Consider the following 25,008-nt stretch of genomic DNA (forward strand, 5'->3'; position numbering starts at 1 on the left):
AAAAAAAAAAAAAAGGAAAGAAAACAAGAAAAAGAAAATAGGGGACAGCCTTCTCAAACAGGAGCCAACCAGGCCCTGAGACTTGCAGGTGGTAGGAGGCTGGCATGGAGAGAGGGGCTCAGCCTCTAGGCTTTGGAACCCACAATCCTTTCTGTCCCTCAGATATAGTAACTGACATCCCACCTATAGGGAAGCTTCCTTTTAGCCTTATTGAGTGTTTGATGGGACTTCCAAGTCCTCTGCCTGGGGTTCCATGCTTTCATCCCTGCAACTATCCCTTGGCATACCTAAAGCCTTCCTGGCCTCAGAGATGCCCCCTAGAATTTCAGGACTCCTGTGGAGAACTGTAACTATAGTCTTTGCTATCTAGAGATATAGTGTCTGGCAGTGCCAATGACTTGGTAGCTCGAGTCTTGGAATCATTTAGTCTGAGTTGCTTTATTTGTGCCATCTCACCTCAGACCCAGCCCAGAACACCTTGTCCATTCCCCATTAACTCCCTCACTCCCCGGACACACTCACCCAGCTTCACCTGGAGCGGGGATGGTTTGTAATTCATGGCTACTGACTCACCCTCCCGGGCATCACAGTCTCCGTCTGAGATGGAGGTGGCGGCTGGGTCCTGAGGGGAGAAAGCAGAGTCATTAGCAAGTGAGTATGGGGGCTGCTCTCAGCCCTGAAACAAGCCATTCCACCTGCCTGCTGGGCTTGAAGGAGCATTTGCCCCTGGCAGCAGGCTGGGCATTCAGGGAGGGAGGGCAGAGCCATCCATCATGGGACAAAGATGCCGATGTGGGCAGAAGAGTAGAGGATCTTGGCCCCACTTACACCCGAATTGAATGTCTGTCTTCAAAGTCCTATATGATCCAGCCTCCTCCAGAAATCCCATCATAATTTCCTTAAAAATATAGAACCTCCTCTCCAATCTCTCATACTAGTTTCCCTTCCTGTATACTTGTTAGGAAAAGTCTTTCTAAATTCTGGATTAATTTTGGAGTAAGTGCTCTTTGAGATGGGCCTTCTCTGTCCATTTTCCCAGTGCCAGACAGGTGCCATCACCACATGATCCAGAGAACCACCTGGCCAAACCAAGGGAGAATTTAAGGCTTCAGCCACTGGAAAAAAAAACATTCTAATGAGGGATTGTCCAGTCCCACATGAATGCTAAAAAATGTCTCCAAGGAGAACCTGAAAGGGTGGCTGGGTATGGTAGAAGACAAATAATGACAAATTAGCAGGTGGCCAATTAGTTTTGTGCTGTTCAGTGAGCAAAATACTTGCTGCTACAGATGATAAGGAAGGTAGGAGGACACACATTCTATGTGTTGTCTAGAATATGCAACCTTTTCAGCCTCCCTTGCCACCCTCCTCTCTACTTCTACCCCTGGGCTGTCCAGAATCCTTATGTAGCCTTGTCTCCCCTCTAAAATACCCAGCTCTCCTACAAGACCTAGGGTGCTGGTGTACCCTACCTCAGTCAGTTGGAAGGGGTTGAAATCATCAATATTTTCCCTGAGAAGAAGATGATCTATCCTTAATATGGGTTGCGTATGTTAAGAATCTTTGAATTGTAACCAGTGGCTGCAGAGTCGCAAGTCTAAGGAATGAGCATTGCAGAAGGATCCAAGGTTTATGCCTGTTCTGCCTTCAGGGATAGAAAGATAGACAGGCAGGTAGAATGCCCCAGAGCTGGTCCCTCAGTGTCACACATCCCCCAAGGATCTGTGTGACTGCTGGGAACTCAGCAAGAGCGGGATATATAACTATTGTGGAGGCTCCATATCTGTAAAGTGTGGCAGTGGGCATGAACTTGCGCTTGTCCCAAAGGGAAAATAAAAAGTCTAGGATGACTGGACAGGAAATCTTAGCCTTGTCTATGTTCCTTCTAGTCTCCTAGACCATAAGACCTTAGGTTTTACAAATGTTTTTTAAATTTCTGGCCTCCCTCCTCTCCTCTGATCTCTACAATTTAGCCATAGTTGAGGAGGAGGGGACAGGAAGCTCTGCTGAGAGGTGAGTACTGCGGTACCTATACCTCAGGCAGCTCCCCATGCTGCAAACCTGACTCATCCTTCACCCTCTCAGGCTTGGCAGCCTCCTTACAGAGAGAACTTGTCACCACCACCATAGAGAAGCAGGCCTCAGGTGGCCATCATGTGCTTCTCTGCTACCAAAATGCCTCTCAAATGCTACCTGAAGGGGAAGTAGAGTACTGAGAGTTGGGATGTGGCTTTACTCTTGGGCCACAGCAAGAGCTCACTCCCAAAACAGCCAGAAGGAGAGCTTTTTTTTTGAGACAGGATCTTGCTATGTAGTTCAGGCTGGCCTTGAACTCACTATGGAGCTCAGGCTGGCCTCAAACTCTCAGCTTTTAAAATCCCTAAGTGTGTTGGTAGGATCCTGCCAAAGAAGCTCTGCTACATTTCCAAGTCACAATCCACTTTTTCTGTAGTACTTGTCACATGCCACATGTACCATATCCACTTGCAAATGGCTTCCTCCCCTGACTTTCAGAATTCTGCTCCTTTCATTCATCTCTTGCTCCTTTGACTATCACTTGTGTTTTTCCAGGGCCTGTTGGCTCCTCAGCCCTCTTTTCTTTCCTTGAGGAACCCTGATGGCTCCTATTAATATTTCTTTTATCTTTTTTTCCCAAACACTAGGGATTGAACTCAGGGTTTCACACAGCCCCTGCTTTCTCTTTTAATTTTGAGTCAGTCTCTCTAAGTTGCCCAAGCCATCTTCAACCTTATGATCTTCCTACCTTAGCTTCCTGAGTAGCTGGGATTATAGGCGTGTGCCACCATACTTGGCTGGCCTATATTTTTATCCTGGTGACTTCTAGATCTGTGGCCTTCTAGTCTTGCAACTCCCCTTTAACCCCATCCATTGCATAAGAGTGTTAGATCTCACTGCATTTTCCCTGGAGCATATATATAGATATAGATGTATTTATTATTATTATTATTATCATTATTATTATTAATGATACTGGGAATTAAACCCAGGGCCTTTCCACTGAGCTGCAACTGCCAGCCATTTAAAATTTTCTACTTTGAGACAAGGTCTCACTAAGTCATAAGTTGCCCAGACTGGGTTCAAGCTCATGGTCCTGATCCTGAAACTTTTGAAGCCAGGATAGAAAGCCCTAGGCTAAGTCCACCTTTCAGCATCTCCTCCATCACTGTTCATGGTAGAAAGTTACCTAAATGGCAAGCACAAAGATCTCTGGCACTATGTCTACAAACTCAAGCTTTTACTGTGGCTTCTTATATGTGTTCCCTGAGAAATGCAGCCAATGCACCATGACCATAACGTGGAGAGATAATCAGGGAGATTAAATGTAAAATATTCATGAGTAGAAGTATCAGAGAGGACTCCAGGCAGAAGGAAGTGTCTGGCTCTCAGAAATCAGGGAGAATTTAAAATGCCCCCCAAGGATATCCAAGAGGCATTAGCTAGATCCAGGAACTAGAGTGGGGATTAACAAGATTATTAATAAACACTCAGCAGAGACAGACATTGAAATGCATCTCCATCAGCAGCCCATGTTTCTGCAACCATTTAAACAAATTCTCCAAAGACTGCAGAGATCATTAATCACCCAGGCTCACTATTTCTGGGGTGGGATATATAGGCTAATGGTCAATGAAAAGCCAGTATAGCTAGAGAAAACAGAAGTGCCTAAAAAATCCTTAATCTGGTGCAGTGATTTTCATTACATTGTATTTATTCCCCGTGCCTTGGGTAGGGCTGAATGTGAGGGGGATAAACAGGAATAGGGGTCTGGCTTCCCTTCAACCAGAGGAGATCCACCTTTATTTCACTTATTTATCAGGCTTTCTGTAAGATTTTGGTTAGAGAAAAGGTTATAATCCATTAATTTGACCCAATTTGGACATTAAAATATTTTTATTGTAGAAATTACTGAAAATACAGAAAACAATATAGTGAGGCCTTAGGCACCTATTATCAACTTCACCAAAAATCACTCTTTTTGAAAATAGGGAAACCTGGACCCACAGGGGAAGTCTAGCCCAAGATCACTGATGGAGTCAAGGACCTTTCAAAGCATAGAAGCAGGGCCATAAGGAAAGAGGTGTGGCTGGGACTCTGAACTAGAGACAGGAACCCTGAGAGGCTGTTGTGCTCCTGCATGCCTACGCATCAGTCTGCATATTCATCCCTAGAGCTGTACTGGCTCCTGAATGGTCTCTAGTTGACTGCCCTTGCTTGTTGAGGCTGGGGGTAGTGCAGTAGATACAAAGGTAGGCTGGATGGGATGATGGATTATCAGGATGGAACTGAGTGGACAAATGGTAAACAAAGGAAAAAAAGTCAGAGTAGAACTCTCAAGGCCCAGGAGTTTTAAGAGGGATGGGCTTGGAGAAGTATCAGAAAGGAATGCTTCCTTTAGTAACCAGTGGAGCCTAACAGTCTGTTCTGGTAGGACTCTGGGTGGGGGAAAAAAAAAAAGACTTGTAGGGTTTCATAGTCTCTAATGCACGCATTCAGATCCATGAGCTCATCTGATTCTCACAAGTACCTAGGAGCCATTGTGATTCCTGCCCAACACTGAGATTCTCCTTCCCTCCACTGGGCAAACCCACATGGCCTAGGTAAATTGATCTCACTCTCAGTGCTAAGGGGATGTCTGACAGAGAAGACAATCCATTGTATAATCCCATCCTTTTTGCTATGCAGACTGAAAGGAAGATGATAATGAATAAAAACAAACTCTAGGGCTTGGGATTTAGCTCAGTGGTTCTGATGGCTGCCTGGCAAGCGCAAGGTCCCGAGTTTGATCCCCAGTACCAAAACAAAACAATAAACAAACAAACACAAACTCTAGATCCAGAGTTCCTAGGTTCATATCCCAGCTTCTCCCCTTATTGGTTGTGTTTTGGGCTTCAGAATTCTCATCTATAAAGTGGAAGTAACATTAATATCTATGTCAAAGGTGTCTGTGAGGATGAGTTAATACATGTTAGGCACTTGGTGCTTAGTATTGTACATATTGACCACTACATCTGCATTAGCTATAGTACTGTTATTGATACAGGTTCAGTGAGATCTACACAGTTTTGGATAGAATACCCTGGGAGTGACTGGGTCCAGCTGCAGTCCTGGTACCACATAGTCTGGGGCCTGGTTTTTATGTGGAAAAGGTGCTCCCTCCACAGGATGAGAAGAGGCCTGACAAGGGCGCATTCTATTTCCTTTCTTGCTTCACTCTGCCATGCTACATTTCCTTCATTTCTCTAATGGTGATAGCCCTGGGTCTCATAAAGATAAGACAAAAAAGCAGGCCCATCTTTAAGGACTTTCCAATAACTATCAATAAAGGTTACACAAACCATAAAAAGATGAGAGAATAGGACAAAAGGAAGATGCTCAGGGGAAATACTGGAGATTACATCAAAATATCAGCTCGCCAGTTTAGGACAGAGGCGGACCATGTACAAAGGCTTGCAAGCTTCAAACTAGCAAAGTACTTTTTAAGGGGCCATCACACTTTTCCTGCAGTTAAATCCTAGAAGGCATTATGAGAATGACAGAAAATTAAGTTAGTAAAGTCAGGACAACTCACATGATGGTGAAAGGTAGGTTTGTTGTTGTCTTCTCAGACGATGATAGAGACCTGGGCATGGTGGCAGACACCTGTAATTTCAGCACTTGAAAGGCTGAGGCAGGAGGATCACCATTAGTTTGAAGCCAACCTGGGATACATAGTGACTTCATAGTAAGACCCGGTCACAAAATAATCCCCAAACAACAACAACAGCTACATCAACAACAAGAAAATAAAATTTCAAACATAGGAGTAACAACAGATTTGGGGTTTTTTGTTGTTGTTTTTTTGTATGGGTGATCAAATTTGGGACCTTACACTTACAAGGCAGGTGGCACCACTGAGCTAAATCCCCAGCCCAACATCAGATTTGAGATAGAGAAACACATATGTAAAAGATGTGTGGGAGGGGAATGAGACTGGAGGTAGAGATAACTAAAAAAGTACTGCAACAGTGACAGCAAAAAATAGCAGGGACCTGAGCCAAGCAAAAACAAAACACAGATAACAGAGTGTGTTAAAGAGGGTAGAATTGGCATACCTTAGAGATAAAATGTAAAAGAAAGCATATAAACACTTTTTGTTTTTTTGTCTGGAGTAACTGGAAAATGAGCACTAATTATTAAGACAGAAAAAGACAGAGAAGAACAGAGTAATTCATTTTGGGATGTTAGGTTTTGAGGTATCTTTTGGACACCCAGATAAAATGATTAGTGAGTAATATTTGAGGTTTGGGAACTCAGGAAAGTGTAGGCTGGTCATGATGGAAGTCACAAAGGAGAATAAACTCTCCCAGTAAGAATGAGCAGAGTGGAAGAGACAAGCAACAAGGGTGGAGCCATGGGGAACATTCAACCTTAGGAAACGAGGAGAAGCAGAGTGGTTAGGAGCAGCAAGTGAGTTTCAGGAATAGAATTAGAAAGCTGTAGTTTCAATGAGGAAGAATCAAGTGTCACGTAGAGCAGATTGATCCATGAGGCAAAGACAAAATTAGAAATAAACAAGTCATGGGCTGGGGATTTAGGTTAGTGGTGCTGCTGCCTGCCTCGCAAGTGCAAGGTCCCGAGTTTGATCCCCGATACCAAACAAAAATAAGTCATATGAAGTGTGATAGAAAAATATAGTGAATGTTTAAATAAAATTTACACTAAAAGATATATTGCCATAAATCCCCATCAAAATACTCCCTCTTGCTTTGAACACACATCCCATCATTCTAGCTACTTTGTGAAGTGGTTCTGGAAGTCCTCGTTCATGAATGCCTTTAGCTGTGTTGTCCTGGCTGCCTTAATGTCCTGAAATAGTTCAAAACATTTTCTTTTCATGGCTATTGTGAAGAAGAGTCAGAATTTGCATGGTTCAATATCTTGTGAATAAGATGGATAAGGATACACCACAGTATTTTTACAAGCTTGCCTTTCCAGTGGTAGCAACATTCACCATATTTTTTTAAATCACACTTTGTAAAGACATTATGAAAGAAGACTTCTGGAACTGCTTCAGAAAGTGGCAAGAATGATGGGATAAGTGTATTAAAGCAAGGGGAAAATTTTTTGAGGGGAGTTGATGGCCATGTGTCCTTAATTGTAATACATTTTAAAATTTTTAATATTTGCCATATATTTTATCACATCCTGTAGGCAGCCTCAGAGAAAACAGTTTTAGTTGAAGAGTAGTAACAGAACCCTGATTACAAGAGATTTTACAGAGAATAGGATATGAAGAAGTAGACACAATGAACACAGGATATTTTTTTCAAGGACCTACACTGAAAAATGAATGGATGACAGCCAAAGTAAGTTTTAGAGTTGTAGGATTTCTTTAGAATCAGGGAACACATGGCCACTATCCAACATTAAGGACAAGGAAGCTGGGTATAGAAGTTTTTTGATGGGGTATAACTTTTTTCAGACTGGGGGTTGAACCCAGAGCCTTGTGCATGCTAGGAAACACTCAACCACTGAGCTACATCCCCACCCCTTTTTATTTTGAGACAGGGTCTTGCTAAGTTGTGCAGGATGGCCTCAACTTGCAATCCTCCTGCCTCATCCTCCCTGAGATCACAGACATGCACCACGGGGTCATGGCCTTTCAGGAGTCAAAAACAAATGGAGCCAGAAACTTGGACCAGAGAAGTACTGGTACTAAATATTGGTACTGGAATGGAAGGGAAGTGAGATGTGTGTGATGCAAATAACATGGAGGCAGAAAGGTGGATAGAAAGTAGAAAAGTAAGAGAGTTCATGCCTTGTTAAATAAAGAAAGCAGATGAACACTAAGGTGTTGGAGAGAAGAGGGACCCTTGGAGGTTAGCCAGAGCGGTAGGAGAGCACACTGGCTGGCTCCAGGCTGCAACCCTCAGCTGTCACCTGCCCACTATCCCGCTACAAGAACGAAAGGTGCTCTCCGCGGTGCTGAATAATCCCATCGGTATCTTGTGGGCTGAACATGGATGATTCAGGGTAGAGACATGGTTCAATTTTAGCTTCCCCACAGGGGGAGTTAACCTTTCCTCACTTCCAAGTGCTAATTCTCAGGAAGATGGAAATTGAAATAGATTTAGAATGAGGTGTGAAAAGACAAACTGCTTGTACAAACATTAACTAAAATTTCTTCCCAAAGTACATATGCATTTTTCTCTAGTTTTAAGGGAAATTGAGAAAGAAAGTTTTGAGTTGGGGAATGCTAAATGGCTGCCTCTGAAATAAAGTCACGTCTGTACCTTGTTTAGTTTTCCTGAGTGAAATCAGGAAGCAAGACAGACAGAAGGAAGTGGGGTCAGGAAGAACAGTGCGGATAAGAAAAGAGAAAACCAAGGGAGATCTGGGGCTCAGGCTCCTCTCTGACAGGTGAGTGCAGCAACACAGGGCTGCAAGGACCAGCTCTGCTCTTGTTGAAATTTGTCCAAATATTAGCTCACAAACTACCTGAGGCAGTGATTTTCCTGTTCAGGGTTATGCCACTCTCCCAAAATATCTCTTGGGAGTGGGTGAAATAATCATGCTTAGATACTATATTTAAGAGGGAAATCCAATGATCTGGGAAGGTAGCTCAGTAGTAGACATTTGCCTAGCATACATGAGGCCCTGGTTCAAACCCGAGGTTGCGGGTGACCTCCAGTTTATTGTGTACCCACAGCTGGGAAAAAACTTACTTCTTGTCTAAGAACATTCAGTAGCAAGCTAGACATCAGTTTTACCATTCCAACTTCCATGAAAATGGCTATCCACTCAGCTTCTGTTGCATTCCCATCTGTCCCTGACACTACGAATCAACATGAGAACAATGTGGCCAATGACAGCTGTTATTCTGCAGTATGCCCTGAAGTCACACTTCAAAACATTGGCCCTATGCTGAGTACCACTGTTGAGTAGTTCCAGCTTTTGTTCCCCTTCTCCATGACTTCTCTGGGAGCTATTTTCAGTTTCAGGCAGTTGACCAGGACTTCTAGCCTTTGGGACATATTAAGATCCCTAGGGGTCCCACTTACAGGGAAGGCCAAAGACTTCTCATGGGGTAAGGTCTTTGGGAGGGAAAGGGGGCAATCAGGGAAACAGAAGGGAGACAATCTCTCCAAATGTTTGTTATTCTTAGAAGGATGAATAGAAAATCTGGAGAGAAAAATTTATGAAGTCTGAATTTGGAGGTAAGGGAGGATCTTGGATTTCTCAGGGAGGCTTTTCTTATCAGTCTAAATTTCCCCAGTATTCTAGTTTTTGGTCCAAGACACAAGCAAGTAAATCAACACACTAAATATCCACTTTTTCCAGCTCTAGACTACATGTTAGTAGTAGAATACAGAGGAAAGCATTCATTACATATACCACTGTGAAGAACAGTTTGGGGTAAAGCAACACACACACACACACACACACACACACACACACACACACACACACCACAGAAGTATTCTCATGCTAAAGCTAGAGTCTGGGAACTCAAACTGGACCAGAGAGGAGCTGAAGATTTTCTGTCTCCTTAAACAAGTAGGATGGAATTCATTACCAAACACAAGAACACCAAGCCTTTATGGTATCTATTATTGGTAGAACCAAAATGGAGGAGTGTACTGCTGATCTAAATTCTAGTAATAACTGCAGATATGACAAGCTTAATACATTTTTCTATTATAAAGTAATTTGTGCTAAAACAATTAAGACTTTAGTTTCACCATCTTGAGAAACATTCCATTGTATGCAGGGCTTTTGTGTATAATACAGTTGGCAACACTCAGATTTTTCTTGTCTGGCAGCTGGTGCAGCTCCTATCCTCATGGTCACAGGATGGGCCTCTAAGAACTATACTGATTCTGTGGTCCCATCCCTTGATATATATGCTGGCCTAGGCTGTCAAACAGTCTCCTCCCAAACTGGGAAGTGTAACTAAGAGTAGATGTCAATGTTAAGCCTGTGGAACTCTGCCCACAAGAAGAGAAGAAAAAATATGATATTCAGAAGAGATGGAAAGTGCTCTCTAGGTTTCAAGCTCTGGTTCTAGAGCCTGTCCTGCCTTTTCAAGGCATGATTCCATGTTGCCCTACTGTAAGACACCATAAGAAACCCTAAGCCAGATGTGGTGGCACTTACCTATAATCCCAGCATTCTGGAAGGCTGAGGCAGGAGGACTGCAAGTTCAAGCCCAGCTCAAGCAAATTAGCAAGACTATCTCAAATTAAAAAATATATAAAGGGCTGGGGATGTAACCCAGTGCAAAGGCCCTACATTCAATTACCAATACCACAGGGGCCAGGGATTTAGCTCAGCGGTTCCAGCACCTGCCTTGCAAGTGCTAGGACCTGAGTTCAATCCCTGGTACCAAAAAACCCCCCAAAATAAAAAACAATTACTAGTACCACAAAAACCAGACAAACAGTAAAAGAGAATAAAAAAGAAAGAAAGAAAAAAGAAACCCTAGTGTCATTATAGTCTATTCTGTTTAGCATAAATGAGCTTCAGTTAGGTTTTTGTTACTGTAACCAGAGAACAACAACTAATACATACACATAGAACATTTAAAGAAAAATATACTGTATCTTCTTTTTTGCAGTTGCAGTGTCACTGAGCTAAATCCCTGGCCCCATACTGTATATGCTATGTTTAAAAAAACTAGTATCAGAACAGAATCAGCTCTATGCACTCTTGAGTTTTTGTAATTATGTTTAATGGCTGCATAATATCCATAGAGAGAATAAACAATAACTTTAATTATTTATGTTGACATTCAAGCTAATTGTAATTTTCACCTTTAAAAAAATGGTACAATGAAATCCACATATATTTGCATTTAGGATCATTTCATAAATAAAACAGAATTGCTAAGTCAAAAAGCCTGAGTGTTTTTAAGATTTTTGTTTGTTTGTTTTTGAATCAGGGTCTTGCCATGTAGTTGAGGCTGGCCTTGAGCTCACTATGTAGCCCAAGCTGGCCTCAAATTCACAGCATTCTTCTGCCTCAGACTTTCAAGTGCTGGGATTACAGGTGTGTACCATCACTCTTCATATATATTGCAAACTGCCTTCCCAAAGGATTGTTCCAATTTATAATGCTCCCAGTCATGGGTGAGAGTATAGGAAGTTTTTAATATTTTCTTTTCCATGATGTGCCAGGGAATTTCAGGCCATCACATCTATCCATCATCTTCTAAGAAAGCTTTGCTGTAGTCCTCATTTACTTGGTTCCCTCTGGAGAATCTTCTTTCAAAGAATAAGATTTCCTTGGGCATTACCTGCCAGACAGAATATTCCTAACTTAAGGCCAACAGTGAAACACAAAAGAAGGGAAGACTTTATCTCCTTAAGCTTGGTGAAGGGCTCTAAGTAGAACACCAGTACTGTCTAGGAAGTGGCCACCAGGTTTCAGCTAGTCCTCACCTGTGCCAGGAAATCAGTTGTAGGAATCATGACTCAAATTGTAGAGCCAGGAGGAAAGTTCACAGGTAGTCTCTCTTGCTTTCAGACTTGGGCTGAGAGGAATAACAAAAATGGCTCTGGAGTTATCCAAGCTGGAGTGGCAGCTCCTACTCTATTACCTAGTATTTAGTTTTCGGAAATAGCTATCAGAAAAAGATGACTTATAATTTTTAGTTGCTGGTAGGCCCAGCCCTTCAACCCAGCGCACCAGAGGAGCCCAGCCAACAGCAGTGTTTGTGTTCCACACCCCCATGAACAAAAGAAAGAGGGCATCTCTGAGGCTCCTAGATGAAAATTGAAGCCCACTGGAAAAGTGAAGAAAAGCTGCAAAAAAGGCACACCACACCACCATAGTTGATAAGTTGGAGGGACCAGCACCTCACATAGGAACCTGATCTAACTTCGGGGGAAAGACAGCTGGAACCTGCAGTAGAACCTTCAAGGGCTCAACCCAGCAGGAGGTGAGAGATCTCAACTTGGGCCTTGCAGCCAAAAATCAACCTGAACCTCAGGGGACAGCTGCTGGCTTGCTGAGGCTAATTAGCTTAGATCTGTACACTCCTGCCCACACTGTCTATTGTGTCAACAGAGGCACACCTTGAAGGAGGCCCTCTTTCTATTTGTATTTTTAGTTTTCAAAGTAATATTTTTCTCTTACCTTTAATCATTTATAATTTTACCTATTTTTTCAAATTTCTTTTTATCTTCTTTTCTTTCTCTCTCTCACTCTCATCCACCTTGATAACCATTACTCTCCCTTTTTATTCTGTTCCCATCCTAATTCAAATTTATTTCTTTTCCTTTTATTCTCTTTTTCCTTCCCTCAATTGCCATTAGTTTTAATAGAAAGTGATTACAGTCTCTAGCCTCCCTATTGCTGTTAGTTTGTCCTGTTCTTGGGTATATTTTGTTCTGTTTTCACTTCTCTTCTCTTCTCTTCAGCAGCTCCTTAGAGTTTTTGTGATCTTCCTGTGTCCTCTGACCTCACTTCTAACCTTTCTCTGTCCTACCTATCCCTTACCTCCCCAACTCATTCTAAATCCCCATCCTGAGGGGTAAAGTTGCTATACTGAAGAGTTTATTCACTATAAACATATTTTGGGCTGGTCCTTGATTTTGATTTAATTCATGTTAAAGGTGATAGATTAATAACTACCACATATTGTCATTTTATAAGCTGTGCTTGATGTTACTGTGTTGCTGATTGTATCACTTGGGCTTAAGGTGTTGTGATTGATCTAATCAGTTGTCCTCCCTGGTATAATGAAAATGAGATTGCCTCAAAGACACTAGAGACTCAAAGCCTAAAGACCAGCTATATCTGGAAGTATCAAAGTATCAAAGTATCAACCCAGGAATTAAACCAAGGACAGTACCAATGATAAAAATAGAATGAGAAGGCATTTAAACAAGGCATAAACACAGAATTCCACCCCACTAAAGGTAAACTCTGGGGGAAATGAGGTGGAAAAGCCTGACAGTCAACCATCTGGATACCCTGAACTGAGAGCATAGGAAATAAAAAAACCAGATAAATGAGGCTCTAGAAAAATTGAAAACAGAAATAATTTCCCAGATAACCACAGAAATGGTGAGAAGAATGAAAAACATGATCAGAGACTCTAGAACAGAAACAGATAAAAAAATAGATGAGCTCAGGACCATGATGGAAACCATGAATGCACAGCATAGGAAAGAAATGGAAACCTTGAATGCCCAACATAGGAAAGAAATGGAATCCATGAAACAGATTTCAAACAGATATCCAGGAGATTAAAACTCTATAGAAAGCATTTGCAGCAGAATGAATTAATGTGAAGATAGAATTTCAGATTTAGAAAATAGGATTGTGGTCAGTAACCATGAAAAGAGAGATCTCTTGAAAACAGTTAGGGACCATGAGAAATCAATCCAACAACTCTTAGATGACGCAAAGAAGAATAATATAAGACTGACAGGAATCCATGAAGTAGCAGGAGAAAGTTCAAATGACATAAAAAACTGTTCATAGAATTAATAACAAAACATCCCAAACAGAGGGAAAGAATTTGACATACAGATAAGTGAGACATAAAAAACTGTACACAGAATTAATAACAGAAAACTTCCCAAACAGAGGGGAAGAATTTGCCATACAGATAGGCGAGGCATATAAGACTCCAACTAGGCATGATTAAAAAAAATCTACACCTAGACATATAATAATCAAGATCCAGGAAACCCAACAGAAGAACAAATACTACAAGCAGCTAGAGAAAATAAGCAAATCACATACAAAGGAAAGCCCATCAGAATCACAGCAGATTTTTCAACACAAACCCTCAAAATCAAGGACAGCCTGGAGTGAGGTATTTTAAGTCCTAAAAGAAAACAACCTCCAACCTAGACTGATGTATCCTACAAAACTATCTTTCAAAATTGATGGGGAAATAAAATACTTCCACAACAAAGAATACCTGAGAAATTTCATGAACACCAAACTGGCACTTCAAACACTTCTAAACAATATCCTGGACAAAGAAAATGAAGACCACACCTGCATAAGGGCCAACAGAGCAAATATACCAGGCAAGGCAAGAAATTAAAGGGAGAGAGGAAAAAATAAAAAATAAAAGAGCCAACAACAGGAAAATAACATGACAATGAAAAGTCAATACATAACAGTTATAACCATTAATGTTAATGGTCTCAATTCACCAATCAAAAGAAGCAAGCTTGCAGAATGGATTAAGAAGCAAAATCCAACAGTATGCTGTATACAAGAAACCCACTTAATCCACAAAGAAATTCATAGACTGAGAGCAAAAGGATGGAAAACAGTTCTCCATGCAGTAGGAGCCTGGAAAAAAGTGGGGGTAGCTATCTTATTGGCAGAATAGATTTCAAACCAAAACTAATTAAGAGAGACAAAGAAGGCCACTCCATCCTTGTAAAGGGAACAATAAAAGAGGAAGAAATGACAATCATAAGTATATATGCACCAAATACTAATGCCCCAACTATACAAAACAAATATTAATGGATACGAAAAATGAAATAAGCACTAATACAATTGTAGTGGGGGACCTCAATACTCCACTGACACAAACAGACAGATCACCTAGACAAAAATCAACAACAAAATAACAGAACTGAACCAAGTCTTAGAAAAAACAGACTTAGTAGGTGTCTATAGAGTGTTCCACCCCACAAAATCAGAATATACATTTTTTTTCTGGCTGTACATGGGTCATTCTCCAAAATAAACCACATGCTAGCTCATAGAACATGCTTAAATAAATGCAAAGGAATTGAAGTTATCCCCTGTATATTATCAGACCATAGTGCAATTAAACTGGAGATCAATAGCCTAAGAAACCACAAGAACTTCACAAACACATGGAAATTAATTAACACCTTGCTGAACAACCATTGGGTCACAGAGGAAATTAAAGAAGAAACTAGACAGTTTCTACAATTAAATGATAATGCCAATATAACATCCAGGAATTTATGGGACACGATGAAAGCAGTTCTATGAGGGAAATTCATAGCAGTAAATGCCCATACTAGGAAAACAGAGTGAGCTCAAATAACCTAATGCTTAACCTTAAGCTTCTAGAAAAGGAAGAGCAAGACAAACTGAAAGCTTGTACAAGGGAGGAAATTATAAAGATCAGAGCAGAAATTAATGCAATGGAGACTAAGAGAACTATACAAAAAAAATCAATGAATCAAAGAGCTGGTTTTTTAAAAGAATAAATAAAATCGATAAGCCCTTAGCCAACCTTATCAAAAAAGGAAAGAAAAGGCTCAAATTCATGCAATTAGGAATGAAAAAGGTGAAATCACAAGAGACCCAGCAGAAATCCAGAGGATCATCAATACCTACTTCAAAAACCTGTACTCTAATAAAATGTAAAATACATTATTTCTATTAAAAGAAATAGAATCCTAGATCCAAAATTGAACAAAGAAGTTATAAAAAGTCTAAACACCCCAATTACATTCGTGAAATTGAAAACATTACCAATAAAGAAAAGCCCAGGTCCTGATGTCCTTACTGTTGAATTCTAAAAGACATTTAGAGAAGAACTATTGCCACTACTCTTTAAACTCTTCAATGAAATTGAAAGGGAAGCAATACTTCCAAATTCATTCCTGGAAGCAAGTATTACTTTGATTCCAAAACCAGGGAAAGACCCAACCAAAAAAGAGAACTAGGGCCAATCTCCCTGAAGAACATAGATGCAAAAATCCTCAGTAACATACTGGCAAACAGAATACAGAAGATCATTAGGAGATGATACACCCTGACCAAATCAGATTTATCCTAGGGATGCAAGGATGGTTCAAAATATGTAAATCAATAAATGTAATACACTATATCAATAGAGTCAAGGACAAAAACCATATGATCATCTCAATAGATGCACAAAAAGCATTCAACAAAATTCTATACCCATTCATAATAAAAAAAAAACTCTACAGAAAACTGGAATAGATGGTCTTTATCTCAACCTGATAAAGGCTATCAATGAAAAGGCAATAGCCAATATCATTCTAAATGGTCAAAAATTGAAAACCTTCACACTAAAATCAGGAGCAAGACAAGGATGTCCACTATCACCACTCCTGTTCAATATATAGTTCTAGAAACATTAGCCACAGCAATTAGACAAGAAAAAGAAATAAAAGGAATAAAGATAGGAAAGGAAGAAGTTAAACTGTCACTATTTGCTGATGATATGATACTCCATAGAAGACCCAAAAAATTCTGCCAAAAGACTGCTAGATTTAATTGACAGATTCAGTAGAGTAGCTGGATACAAAGTCAACACTCAAAAATCAATAGCCTTCTTGTACACAACATACTGACTGAGAGAGAAATTAAGGAAACAATTCCTTTCACAATAACATCCCCACCCAAAAGAAATATCTAGGAGTCAATCTAATGAAGGAGACAAAAGACCTCTACAATGAAAATTACACACTCTGAAAAAATAGATAGAAGAGGATATAAGAAGATGGAAAGACATTCCTTGCTCCTGGGTAGGAAGAATCAACATAGTGAAAATGGCATACTTCCAAAACTTCTATACAGATTCAATGCAATCACAATTGAAATCCCAACAGTATATTTAACAGAATTTGAGAAAACAATCCAAAAATTCATTTGGAGCCAGAAAAGGCCTAGAATAGCAAAAACCATTCGAGGCAACAGAGACATGACAGGGGTATCACAATTCCCAACTTGAAACTATACTACAAAGCCACTGTGATAAAAACAGCATGGTATTGGCAAAGAAACAGACCCCAGGATCAATGGAATAGATTAGAAGATATAGAAACAACACCAGACATACTCAACTACCTTATCCTTGACAAAGGAGCCAACCATCCTCACTGGAGAAAAGATAGCCTTTTTAATAAATGGTGTTGGAAAAACTAGCTTTCAACTTGCCAAAGATCAAAACTAGATCCCTATTTGTCATCATGCACTAAACTAAAATCTAAGTGGATTAAAGATCTAAATATCAAAACAGAAACACTAAACTTACTGGAAAGTAAGTAAATCAGGTAGAACTCTCAAAGACATTGGCATAGGAGAAGGCTTTATGAACAAACCTTCAGCAGCATGAGAGCTTGCACAAAAAATCAACAACTGGGATCTTATTGTATTAAAATTTTTTTGCAGTGCAAGAGAAATCACCAACAGAGCTAAGAGACAACCTACAATGTGGGAAAAATTTTTTATCAGCTACCCCTCAGGCAGAGGATTCCTATCTAGAATATATAAAGAACTAAAAAAAACAAAACAAAAAAAACAAAACAAAAAAACAGACCCCCCCCAAATACAAAGGCCTGATTAAAAAATGGGCATCTGAAATGAACACACATTTCTCATACAAAAGAAGTAAAAGCAGCAAATAAATATATGAAAAAATGTTCAACATCACTGGTCATTCGAGAGATGCAGATGAAAACAACACTGAGATTTCACCTTACCCCAGAAAGAATGGCTGCTATAAAGAAGTCAACAAATAACAAATGTTGGCAGGTATGTGGGGAGTAAAGAACCTTCTCCATTGTTGGTGGGAGTGCAGACTGGTACAGCCACTGTGGAAATCAATATGGAGATACCTCAAGGAACAAGGATTAGAGGTTCCATTTGACCCAGCCATTCCTTTGCTGGGTATCTTTCCATAAGAATTAAAAGAATCATACCATAGTGATATATGCTCACCCATGTTTATAGTGGCACAGTTTGTAATAGCTAAAATCTGGAAATAATCCAAATGCCCATCAACTGGTGACTCGATAAAGAAGATGTGGTTTTTCTACAAAATGGAGAACTACTCAGCCATAAAGAATGAAAAACTAGAAACATTTATAGCTAAATGGTTGCACATTGAGGTTATAGTCTTAAGTGAAATAAATAGGACACACGTGTAAATACTGAATAGTTGCTCTGGTATAAAAAACTAAAAGTGTAAATAAGGTTTAAATGGTATAACTGAGAATGTGAAATAGGAAGAAAATGGCTAAAGAGGAAGTGGGAAGGAGAGCAAAAAGGAAATAAGGGAAAATAAAAAAATGTGAAAAAATGGAAACAAAGTCTCTGTAAATAGGGAATGGTGAAGGGGGTGAAGGGAAGGGAGGGGCATGAGGAAAAAAACAAGAACCAAGATATATCATGTAAAGGTACAAGATCCCAATGATAAATGTAACTGTTTTGTTTGCTCTAAATGTATCAATAAACTTAACGGAAAAAAATTTTAGTTGCTGCTGCTACAACCTCTTCCCTGCCAAAAGGCATTAAGCCCATCTCATTCTGGGGAATCAGGTACAGCAGAGCCTTTTCCTTTTCCACTGAGATGCACAATCATCCCATGGAAAAGTGTAGAGAGGCTCTAGACTAGGTGGTTAGCTGGGAAGGGTTTTTGTGATCACAGTTCTACAAATGCATAACAGAGAGGGAGTCTGCTGAAACAAGGTCTTGTGCCTCCAGTCATACCCAGGGCCTGCAGCCCCTCATCAACCTGCTCAGTGAAGCAGAGCAGTCAAGGCTGAGGGCCTTATGAAGGCTGAGGGCCAGCTGAGGACGAAGGCGGTCAGAGAAGAGGAGAGATAAACTCTACAATGGCTTATGAACCTCTTTGTTGGTCAGGTCTCCTTCACTATAACAAAATACCTGATATAAATAACTGGAAGGCATTGATAGGGAATGACAGGACAGCACATTGTTTGACTCAGAGGCAGAAAAAGGCAAATAGGAAAGGGCTGGTATCCCACAGTCGCCTTCGAGGGCAAGCTTCCAGTGACCCAAGGACATTCCACAGGGCACCATCTCCCAAAGGTTCCACTACTGCCCAACAGCACCAACCTGGGGAGCGAGCCTTTAACACTGGGATCTTTGAGGGGTAATTATTTAAACTATGTGCCTCCCCACCTGAAACTCTAAGGAGAAAGTAGTGCAGATGTGAGCCTCATAGGGATAGAAGAGCAGGCAAAGGGGAGATTCTAGCCTGATAAAAGCTCAAGGCATGCTTTTCAGCATGAAGCCAGTCAGGTGCTAGTTATGCATTTCTCAAGGGAAACAACACTCACCTGCTGAGCTAGATAGTCCTGGGATCTCCCCAGGCTCAGCCTTTCCCTGCCTACCTGTCATCCCCTAGCTGATGAAGTGATACTGGGTATCTCAAGGTTACAAACTCATGCCCAAGGCATCCCGGGGCAGGGGCCCTGAAACAACAAATAGCCAACATTCTCCCAAAGACACTTCCTACAGCTGTGCAGCCCACACCTCTGAGGACACCTCCCCTGCTCCAGCTACATACCTCAACCACAGCCCCTTTCCACCCATGCAGCCTTAGCCTCTTCTAGACAGCTCTGATACACCCACACAACCCACATCTCTGAACTCCCACTGAGCCTATTTCTGCACGTCTAGGATAGTGCTTCTTAAAAACCAAATGTGTGTGCAAGTTACCTGGGATTTGGTTAAGTGCAGATTCTTATTCAGTAGATCTGGAGTAAAATCTCAGTGTCTGAATTTCAGACTAGGTCCCAGGTGATACCAGTGCTGTTAGTATAAGGACCACACTTTGGATATCAGGGCTCTAGACCAGCCACTCTATACACACACTATTCCCCGACACAGCTGGTCAAAGAGCTCTCTACCCTGGCCTTACCCTGGCCACCCCTCCATCCCCATTACTTTTATTTTTGGTACTATTCACCTCATTTAATCACCTGGACTCAGGAAGGTAAAAATCATTCTCATTTTAAAATTAAAGAACCAGGTTGTGTAAAGCAATATGTTCAGTCAAACCTTGAAGGTGATTTGAATCTAATTTGTTCATCTTTCAATCCCTAGTCCCTCCTCAGGGACACTGGATTAATCATGAGATTACTAGCACACCATAACTTCCACAGCAAGGAAATATTGGAGCCATGGAAGCCATCAATAACTCTAGATGGAGGGGGGGAGAGAGGGAGAGAAGAGAGAGAGAGAACAGAGGGAGAGAAGGAGACAGGAAGACAGAGACAGAGAAAAGAGACTGGCAGGAAATAGCAAGAAAGAAAAAGCACTGGGGATGGGGGATCCTTATCCCAGGAGAGGAAAGCAGAGAGAAGTGTAGAAAAGGAAATAAAAGGCTTCTCAGCCACCACATTCAGTTTTGGCCCCACATTTTAGTGGAATCTGTATTCTAGAGATGGGGCTAAGTGTGGAGCATATAAGGACAATATGGTTCCTGTACATGAAGAGCTCATAGGTCACGAATGAGGTCACGAATGAGTTTCATAATATGCTAAATGCTATTACAGAGGTTTGTATAGGGTGCTGTCAGTGTACAGGATACACGCACCTATCTTATTTTAGGGAATTAGGGATAACTTCTCCAAAGAAAGCTCCAGAATGAAGCACAAAGCTGGGTGTGGTACTGCACACTGTAATTCCAGTACTCAGGAGGCTGTACTGAAGAGAAGAATCATCGTGAGTTTAGGGCCAGCCTAGGCTAAAGAGTGAGTTCAAGTCCAGCCCGAAGTATATAGCAAGACCCTATCTCAAAAAACTAAACACAGTAATTATTTTTTAAATGAAGCATGAGCAGGATGCAGAAGTGACTCAGACAGAGAAAGAAGTGGAGAAAAAAGGAAAAGAAAGATGTGGGGAGGAAGATTACATGACTACATAGCAGGCCAAATGGTTTGCTCCATTTGCTAGAAAGTTCAATGCTAGGACATGAAGTGGCAGGCAATGTGAATGGGTTAGAAGGATGATTTAAAGTCATGAACGGCTTTGTAAATCATGTTTTGGGCTTTACTTTTTTTTGCGGGGTACCGGAGACTGAACTCAGGTCCTTGTGCTTGCAAGGCAGGCAGCAAAACCACTGAGCTAAATCCCCAGCACTTGGGCTTTATATTTTAACTGGAAATAGTGGGAAGCCATTGAAGGATCTTTTTTTGCCCATTTTGGATATATACGGGCAGATCAGTCTGAGAGCAATGTTGATAGAATGGGTAGGAAGGGTGAAGCTGGAAGTAGAGACACCAAAGAATAATCACTGCAAGAGGTTATAAGAACTTGAAAAGGCAGCATCTATGGGGTTGTAAAAAGGGAGAATGGAGAAGAAAACCATGTCAAGATCAAGCTGCTGGGGCTTAGTGGCTAATTGGATCTAGGTATGAGGGAAAAGAATGACTCCAGATTCCTCCTGACTCAGATGAGGGTGATATCAACCAAACAAGACAAAACAAGGACAAACAAACAAACCAACAAAAACCAGAAACAAGAGCAAATTCTAATTAATGACTTTGCTTTGTCCAGGAATGTATGTCTACAAATACAAAGGGCTGGAGAAAAAACTTGAGGATCACCAACATAGAACAGGTATATTGAGGAAGACTGGTAGCAATGGTTAAAGGAATAGAAGACCAGGGAAAGACCAGTGGTAAGGATATTTGGAAAGGACAGGATTTTGAGAAGAATAATGTAAGATAGGGAGGAAACAGAATGAGAGTCCTGAAGGGACTCTTGCTATATGACTAAAGAGACTACTGCAGAGTGAGGCTAAGGAGAAAGAGCTAGCATAGAAGGGCAAACTGTCTGAAGATGTCAAGAAAGAGAACTTAAGACATACTGTTTATTCTCAGGTTTTCTGACATTTCAGCAAAATCTTTATTTTTTTCTCAACATTTATGGGTCTGATCTTTGGAAGGATTGAAACATCCCACAGAAGGAAGCCCTCCAGTAGAGAAGTCCAGTCATGGTCCAGAGATCATGGCAGATGTGCTGCTCCTTAGGAAGTGCAGGCTGAAGGCAAGGGCAGCTAAGCAGGGTCTGGCAAACCTAGAAGTAATAGCAAGCAATGGGGTGGGTATTTGTCCCAATTTCTGGCTTCACTAGAATCCCCTGCCTTAGCTTTGGGTCATTCTCCTCACAGCAGAGCAAAAACTGTAGACTTCTAGTCTTTGGGAAACCAGCACAGACTTAACAGGAATGGCCTAGAAATCCAGGACAGACAGGAGAGTAACCCACATTGAGATTCTTTAGAACCCATAACACCTGCCTAACCAAATGTGAATATCCCAGTGAAAGACCGACCTTGGAACCTCTACTCTTCTTTTTTAAACCTATACTCTTGTATGCAGTGACCATGATTTCTCACTTTTAACACCTTCAATAATACCTTTCTGTAAAAACAAATAGCAGGCAAATAAAGAATCATGACTTAATTATTGATTTACTTTCAGGTATAGTAACACAGTCAGTAAACAGCATGGCTCCATGGTGCTCACAGAAGTCAAAAAATATGCAACCAAAGTTAGGGGTAGAACTCTGTTCTGTCTCCTGAATCCAAACACTGAAACCTGTGAAGAAGTGGGCAGGCCAGCAGGGTGCAAGATAGCCAGGCTTGTGCTATGAAAGAGGCCTGGCATCTTCAATGAGGTTGGATTGACTTCCTCCAGAATCTTGACCTTGGGGACCAATTGAATTTTGAAAAAGCGATGTTTTTGTACATGAACAGTTTGTGTTTGCCTATTTACAAAATAGGTCAGTAAATGATGTCAGAGTTGAATGAATGTAGTATAATACTTAAAACATTTGAAATAACCCAGTAAGTTGAAAATATTTTGCTACAAGAGGAATGCTTGTCTGTAGAGTTAAATCTTGGTTATAATTAGGAAACTCCAAAAGCTACTACTTCTGAAAAGTCAGCAGTATTTTCTCTTCAGCTATTCTATAAGACCTTCACTGGGCTTTAAGGAAACACAAAGTAGTCGCTTTTGTCTTGGATTTTAAAAAGACATATAATTTCACAGGTAGTAAGAACCTGCCCTTTTCATACTATGACTTCTACTTTTTCCCCACTTCTGTCTGTCTTGCACTCTAATGAAAACCTCCTGAGTGTGGGATTACTGGTGATTTTATCCTACTTCCATGTTTAGGAGAGTAATTTTCAGCTCCTTGCTACAAAAGGTGGGGCTAAGACAAGTTCTCACTTTAAAAAAATGAGAAATGATATACAGAAAGCACCCCAAAATCTCAGATGTCAGTCCACAATCAATGTCATGCTGCTCTGGATTCTGAGAGAATTTTGCATTCTCACCCTCATACCTCTGGCTCAGCTCCAGCCAACAGCAAATTGACTGGATTGAGCTGCTTTGATTCGCTGATGTTATCGGCCTTATGGTGCCTGGAGCATGCAGATAGGAATGGGCAATGGAGCCGTCTCACCGGACATAGTAATGTAATTTAGTTTAGGACGTCCAAGTATAAAATCTTGAAAGCTGATGTGTTTTAAATCTACCTCAGGACGGGGGGGTGTGTGGCATTCCCAGTGGAAACATCTAATAGGAAATGGCTTCTGTCGTGTATTAATTAATAAACAGTTCAAAGCTATGGAAAAACATACGGAGAGGATTTGTAGGGAAAGTGAGTACCTGGTCTTTCTTGACTCCTCCCTCCTTTCTCTGAGCTGTGCTGCTAGGTGAAGGCCACTCCATCTGTGTGATCCCCAAGCTGAAACTTGAAGTGCCTCTTTCAGCACATTCCTGAGAGTTCCCTGTATGACAGAGTGGGCACAGGCATGAGCCTGACCCACAGGCCATGCCATGGCAGTTTGAATGGGACTCAGTCAGCACTTTTTTAGAGGGTGAGATTATTCAGATAGGACTTAGAATGGTGGTAAAGGAGGAGTTGCTTTCCTTCTTTTCCATCTCCCTAGCCTCCTCTGTGAAATTCTTCCCTGGGCTTACTACACTTCGCATCACTGATCACTTTTGTTTTTGTTAGGGCACCAAGATTCTTCTTGCCTCATTCTCCTCTTATTCAGTCTTTTCCTTTAGGCTTCAGTTGACAGTCACCTCTTAAAAGAAGCTTCCCATAAATGCCAGCTAGGTTAACCCTATTCTAACATCCCTTCCCATACATATTTTCATGCATTTATCAAAATTTACTTGAGTGTTTATCTGTATAATTTATTTGTTTAATAAATATTTGCAAAGGTAGAGACTGTCTTTTCACACAGTGTCCCCTAAGGAACTAGCACAGAAAATGGAGGGCTATAACTGACAGCAGACAAACAATGCCTTATACTTTGTTTGAAGGCATGACAAGGGTCCTTTTGCAGCAGAGAAGTGGCCAAAGTGGTAACCTGCCAGGATGTGCTAGAACCTTGTCAAATGGTGTCCCAGACAGATATTTCATTGTGTGACCTTTTGGGACCCTTCCATCTATGTCTCTGGTAAGAGGCAGAGAGAGCACCTTTCAGGAAGTAATTTTGGCAAATAGCCACAGCAGCATTCTCTGAACCCTCACTCACTCACCTGAAAATTAGAGTTCCCAGAATCCTCACTCACTCACAGACCTAAAAGCTTGGAGTAGTTTAAGCCCCACTGAAAGCTGGGCATGGTGATACACGTCTATAAGCCCAACATTCTGAGAGGCTGAGGCAGGAGAATCCCAAGTTTGAACACAGCCTGGGGAACTAAGTTACTTAGTGAGGCCCTGTTTCAAAATTTAAAAAGGGTTGGGGATGGAGCTCAGTTCAAAGGCTCTGATTTTGATCTATAGTACTATTACCACCAACACAAAAACAAAGACAAAAATACTCCCACAAACAAACAAAAAACCCTTAACCCACTTAAAGTTCATGGCCAAAATAGCAACTCAGTTCTCAGCTTTAGATCGACTCATGGGGCCAATTCACTAGGTGAGCAGACAGAAACTTCTTTGTGATTCAAGGACCAGGTCCCACTATTTGCTTGCACATACACACTTCCACAATCAAATGGTTAAGGCCTAACTCTTGCTGAGTTTTAGAGAAGTGGGCAACCATCTTGGAATCAAAACCACCAGAAAACCCTTTGAGGGGAGACAGGAGTGGGAATGGTCTGATACTGTGCCTGTTCAAAGTGCTTTTTGAAGGGCCAGGGATTTAGCTCGGTGGTTCTGGTGTTTGCCTCATAAACACAAGGGCTGGAGTTTGATCTCTGGCACCAAAAAAAAAAAAAAAAAAAAAAAAAAAAAAAAAAAAAA

At 41.1% G+C, this 25,008-nt stretch overlaps 1 protein-coding gene and 1 long non-coding RNA gene across 8 annotated transcripts in view; both read right to left on the reverse strand.

The window, feature by feature from the left end:
* Fam219a (family with sequence similarity 219 member A) overlaps nucleotides 1-25,008 on the reverse strand; it is a 58,182-nt gene that overhangs the window by 7,315 nt on the left and 25,859 nt on the right. For 3 of the 7 annotated variants that reach the window (XM_010619236.1, XM_033759051.1, XM_033759050.1), the window contains exon 2: nucleotides 574-622. In XM_010619236.1, coding sequence (XP_010617538.1) covers nucleotides 574-622 — 49 coding nt within the window. Of the gene's footprint in view, nucleotides 1-522; nucleotides 623-5,590; nucleotides 5,698-25,008 lie in introns of those variants that run through there. The other 4 variants (XM_010619233.2, XM_033759049.1, XM_033759048.1 and 1 more) reach the window with 2 other exon arrangements.
* LOC109117886 overlaps nucleotides 21,545-25,008 on the reverse strand; it is a 14,386-nt gene continuing 10,922 nt past the window's right edge. Inside the window, exon 3 of the long non-coding RNA XR_002025198.2 lies at nucleotides 21,545-21,816. This is a non-coding gene — a long non-coding RNA (uncharacterized LOC109117886). The remainder of the gene's footprint in view (nucleotides 21,817-25,008) is intronic.

Source organism: Fukomys damarensis, unplaced genomic scaffold (genome assembly GCF_012274545.1).
Source record: "Fukomys damarensis isolate Sample0158 unplaced genomic scaffold, DMR_v1.0_HiC HiC_scaffold_36, whole genome shotgun sequence".
NCBI lineage: Eukaryota > Metazoa > Chordata > Mammalia > Rodentia > Bathyergidae > Fukomys > Fukomys damarensis.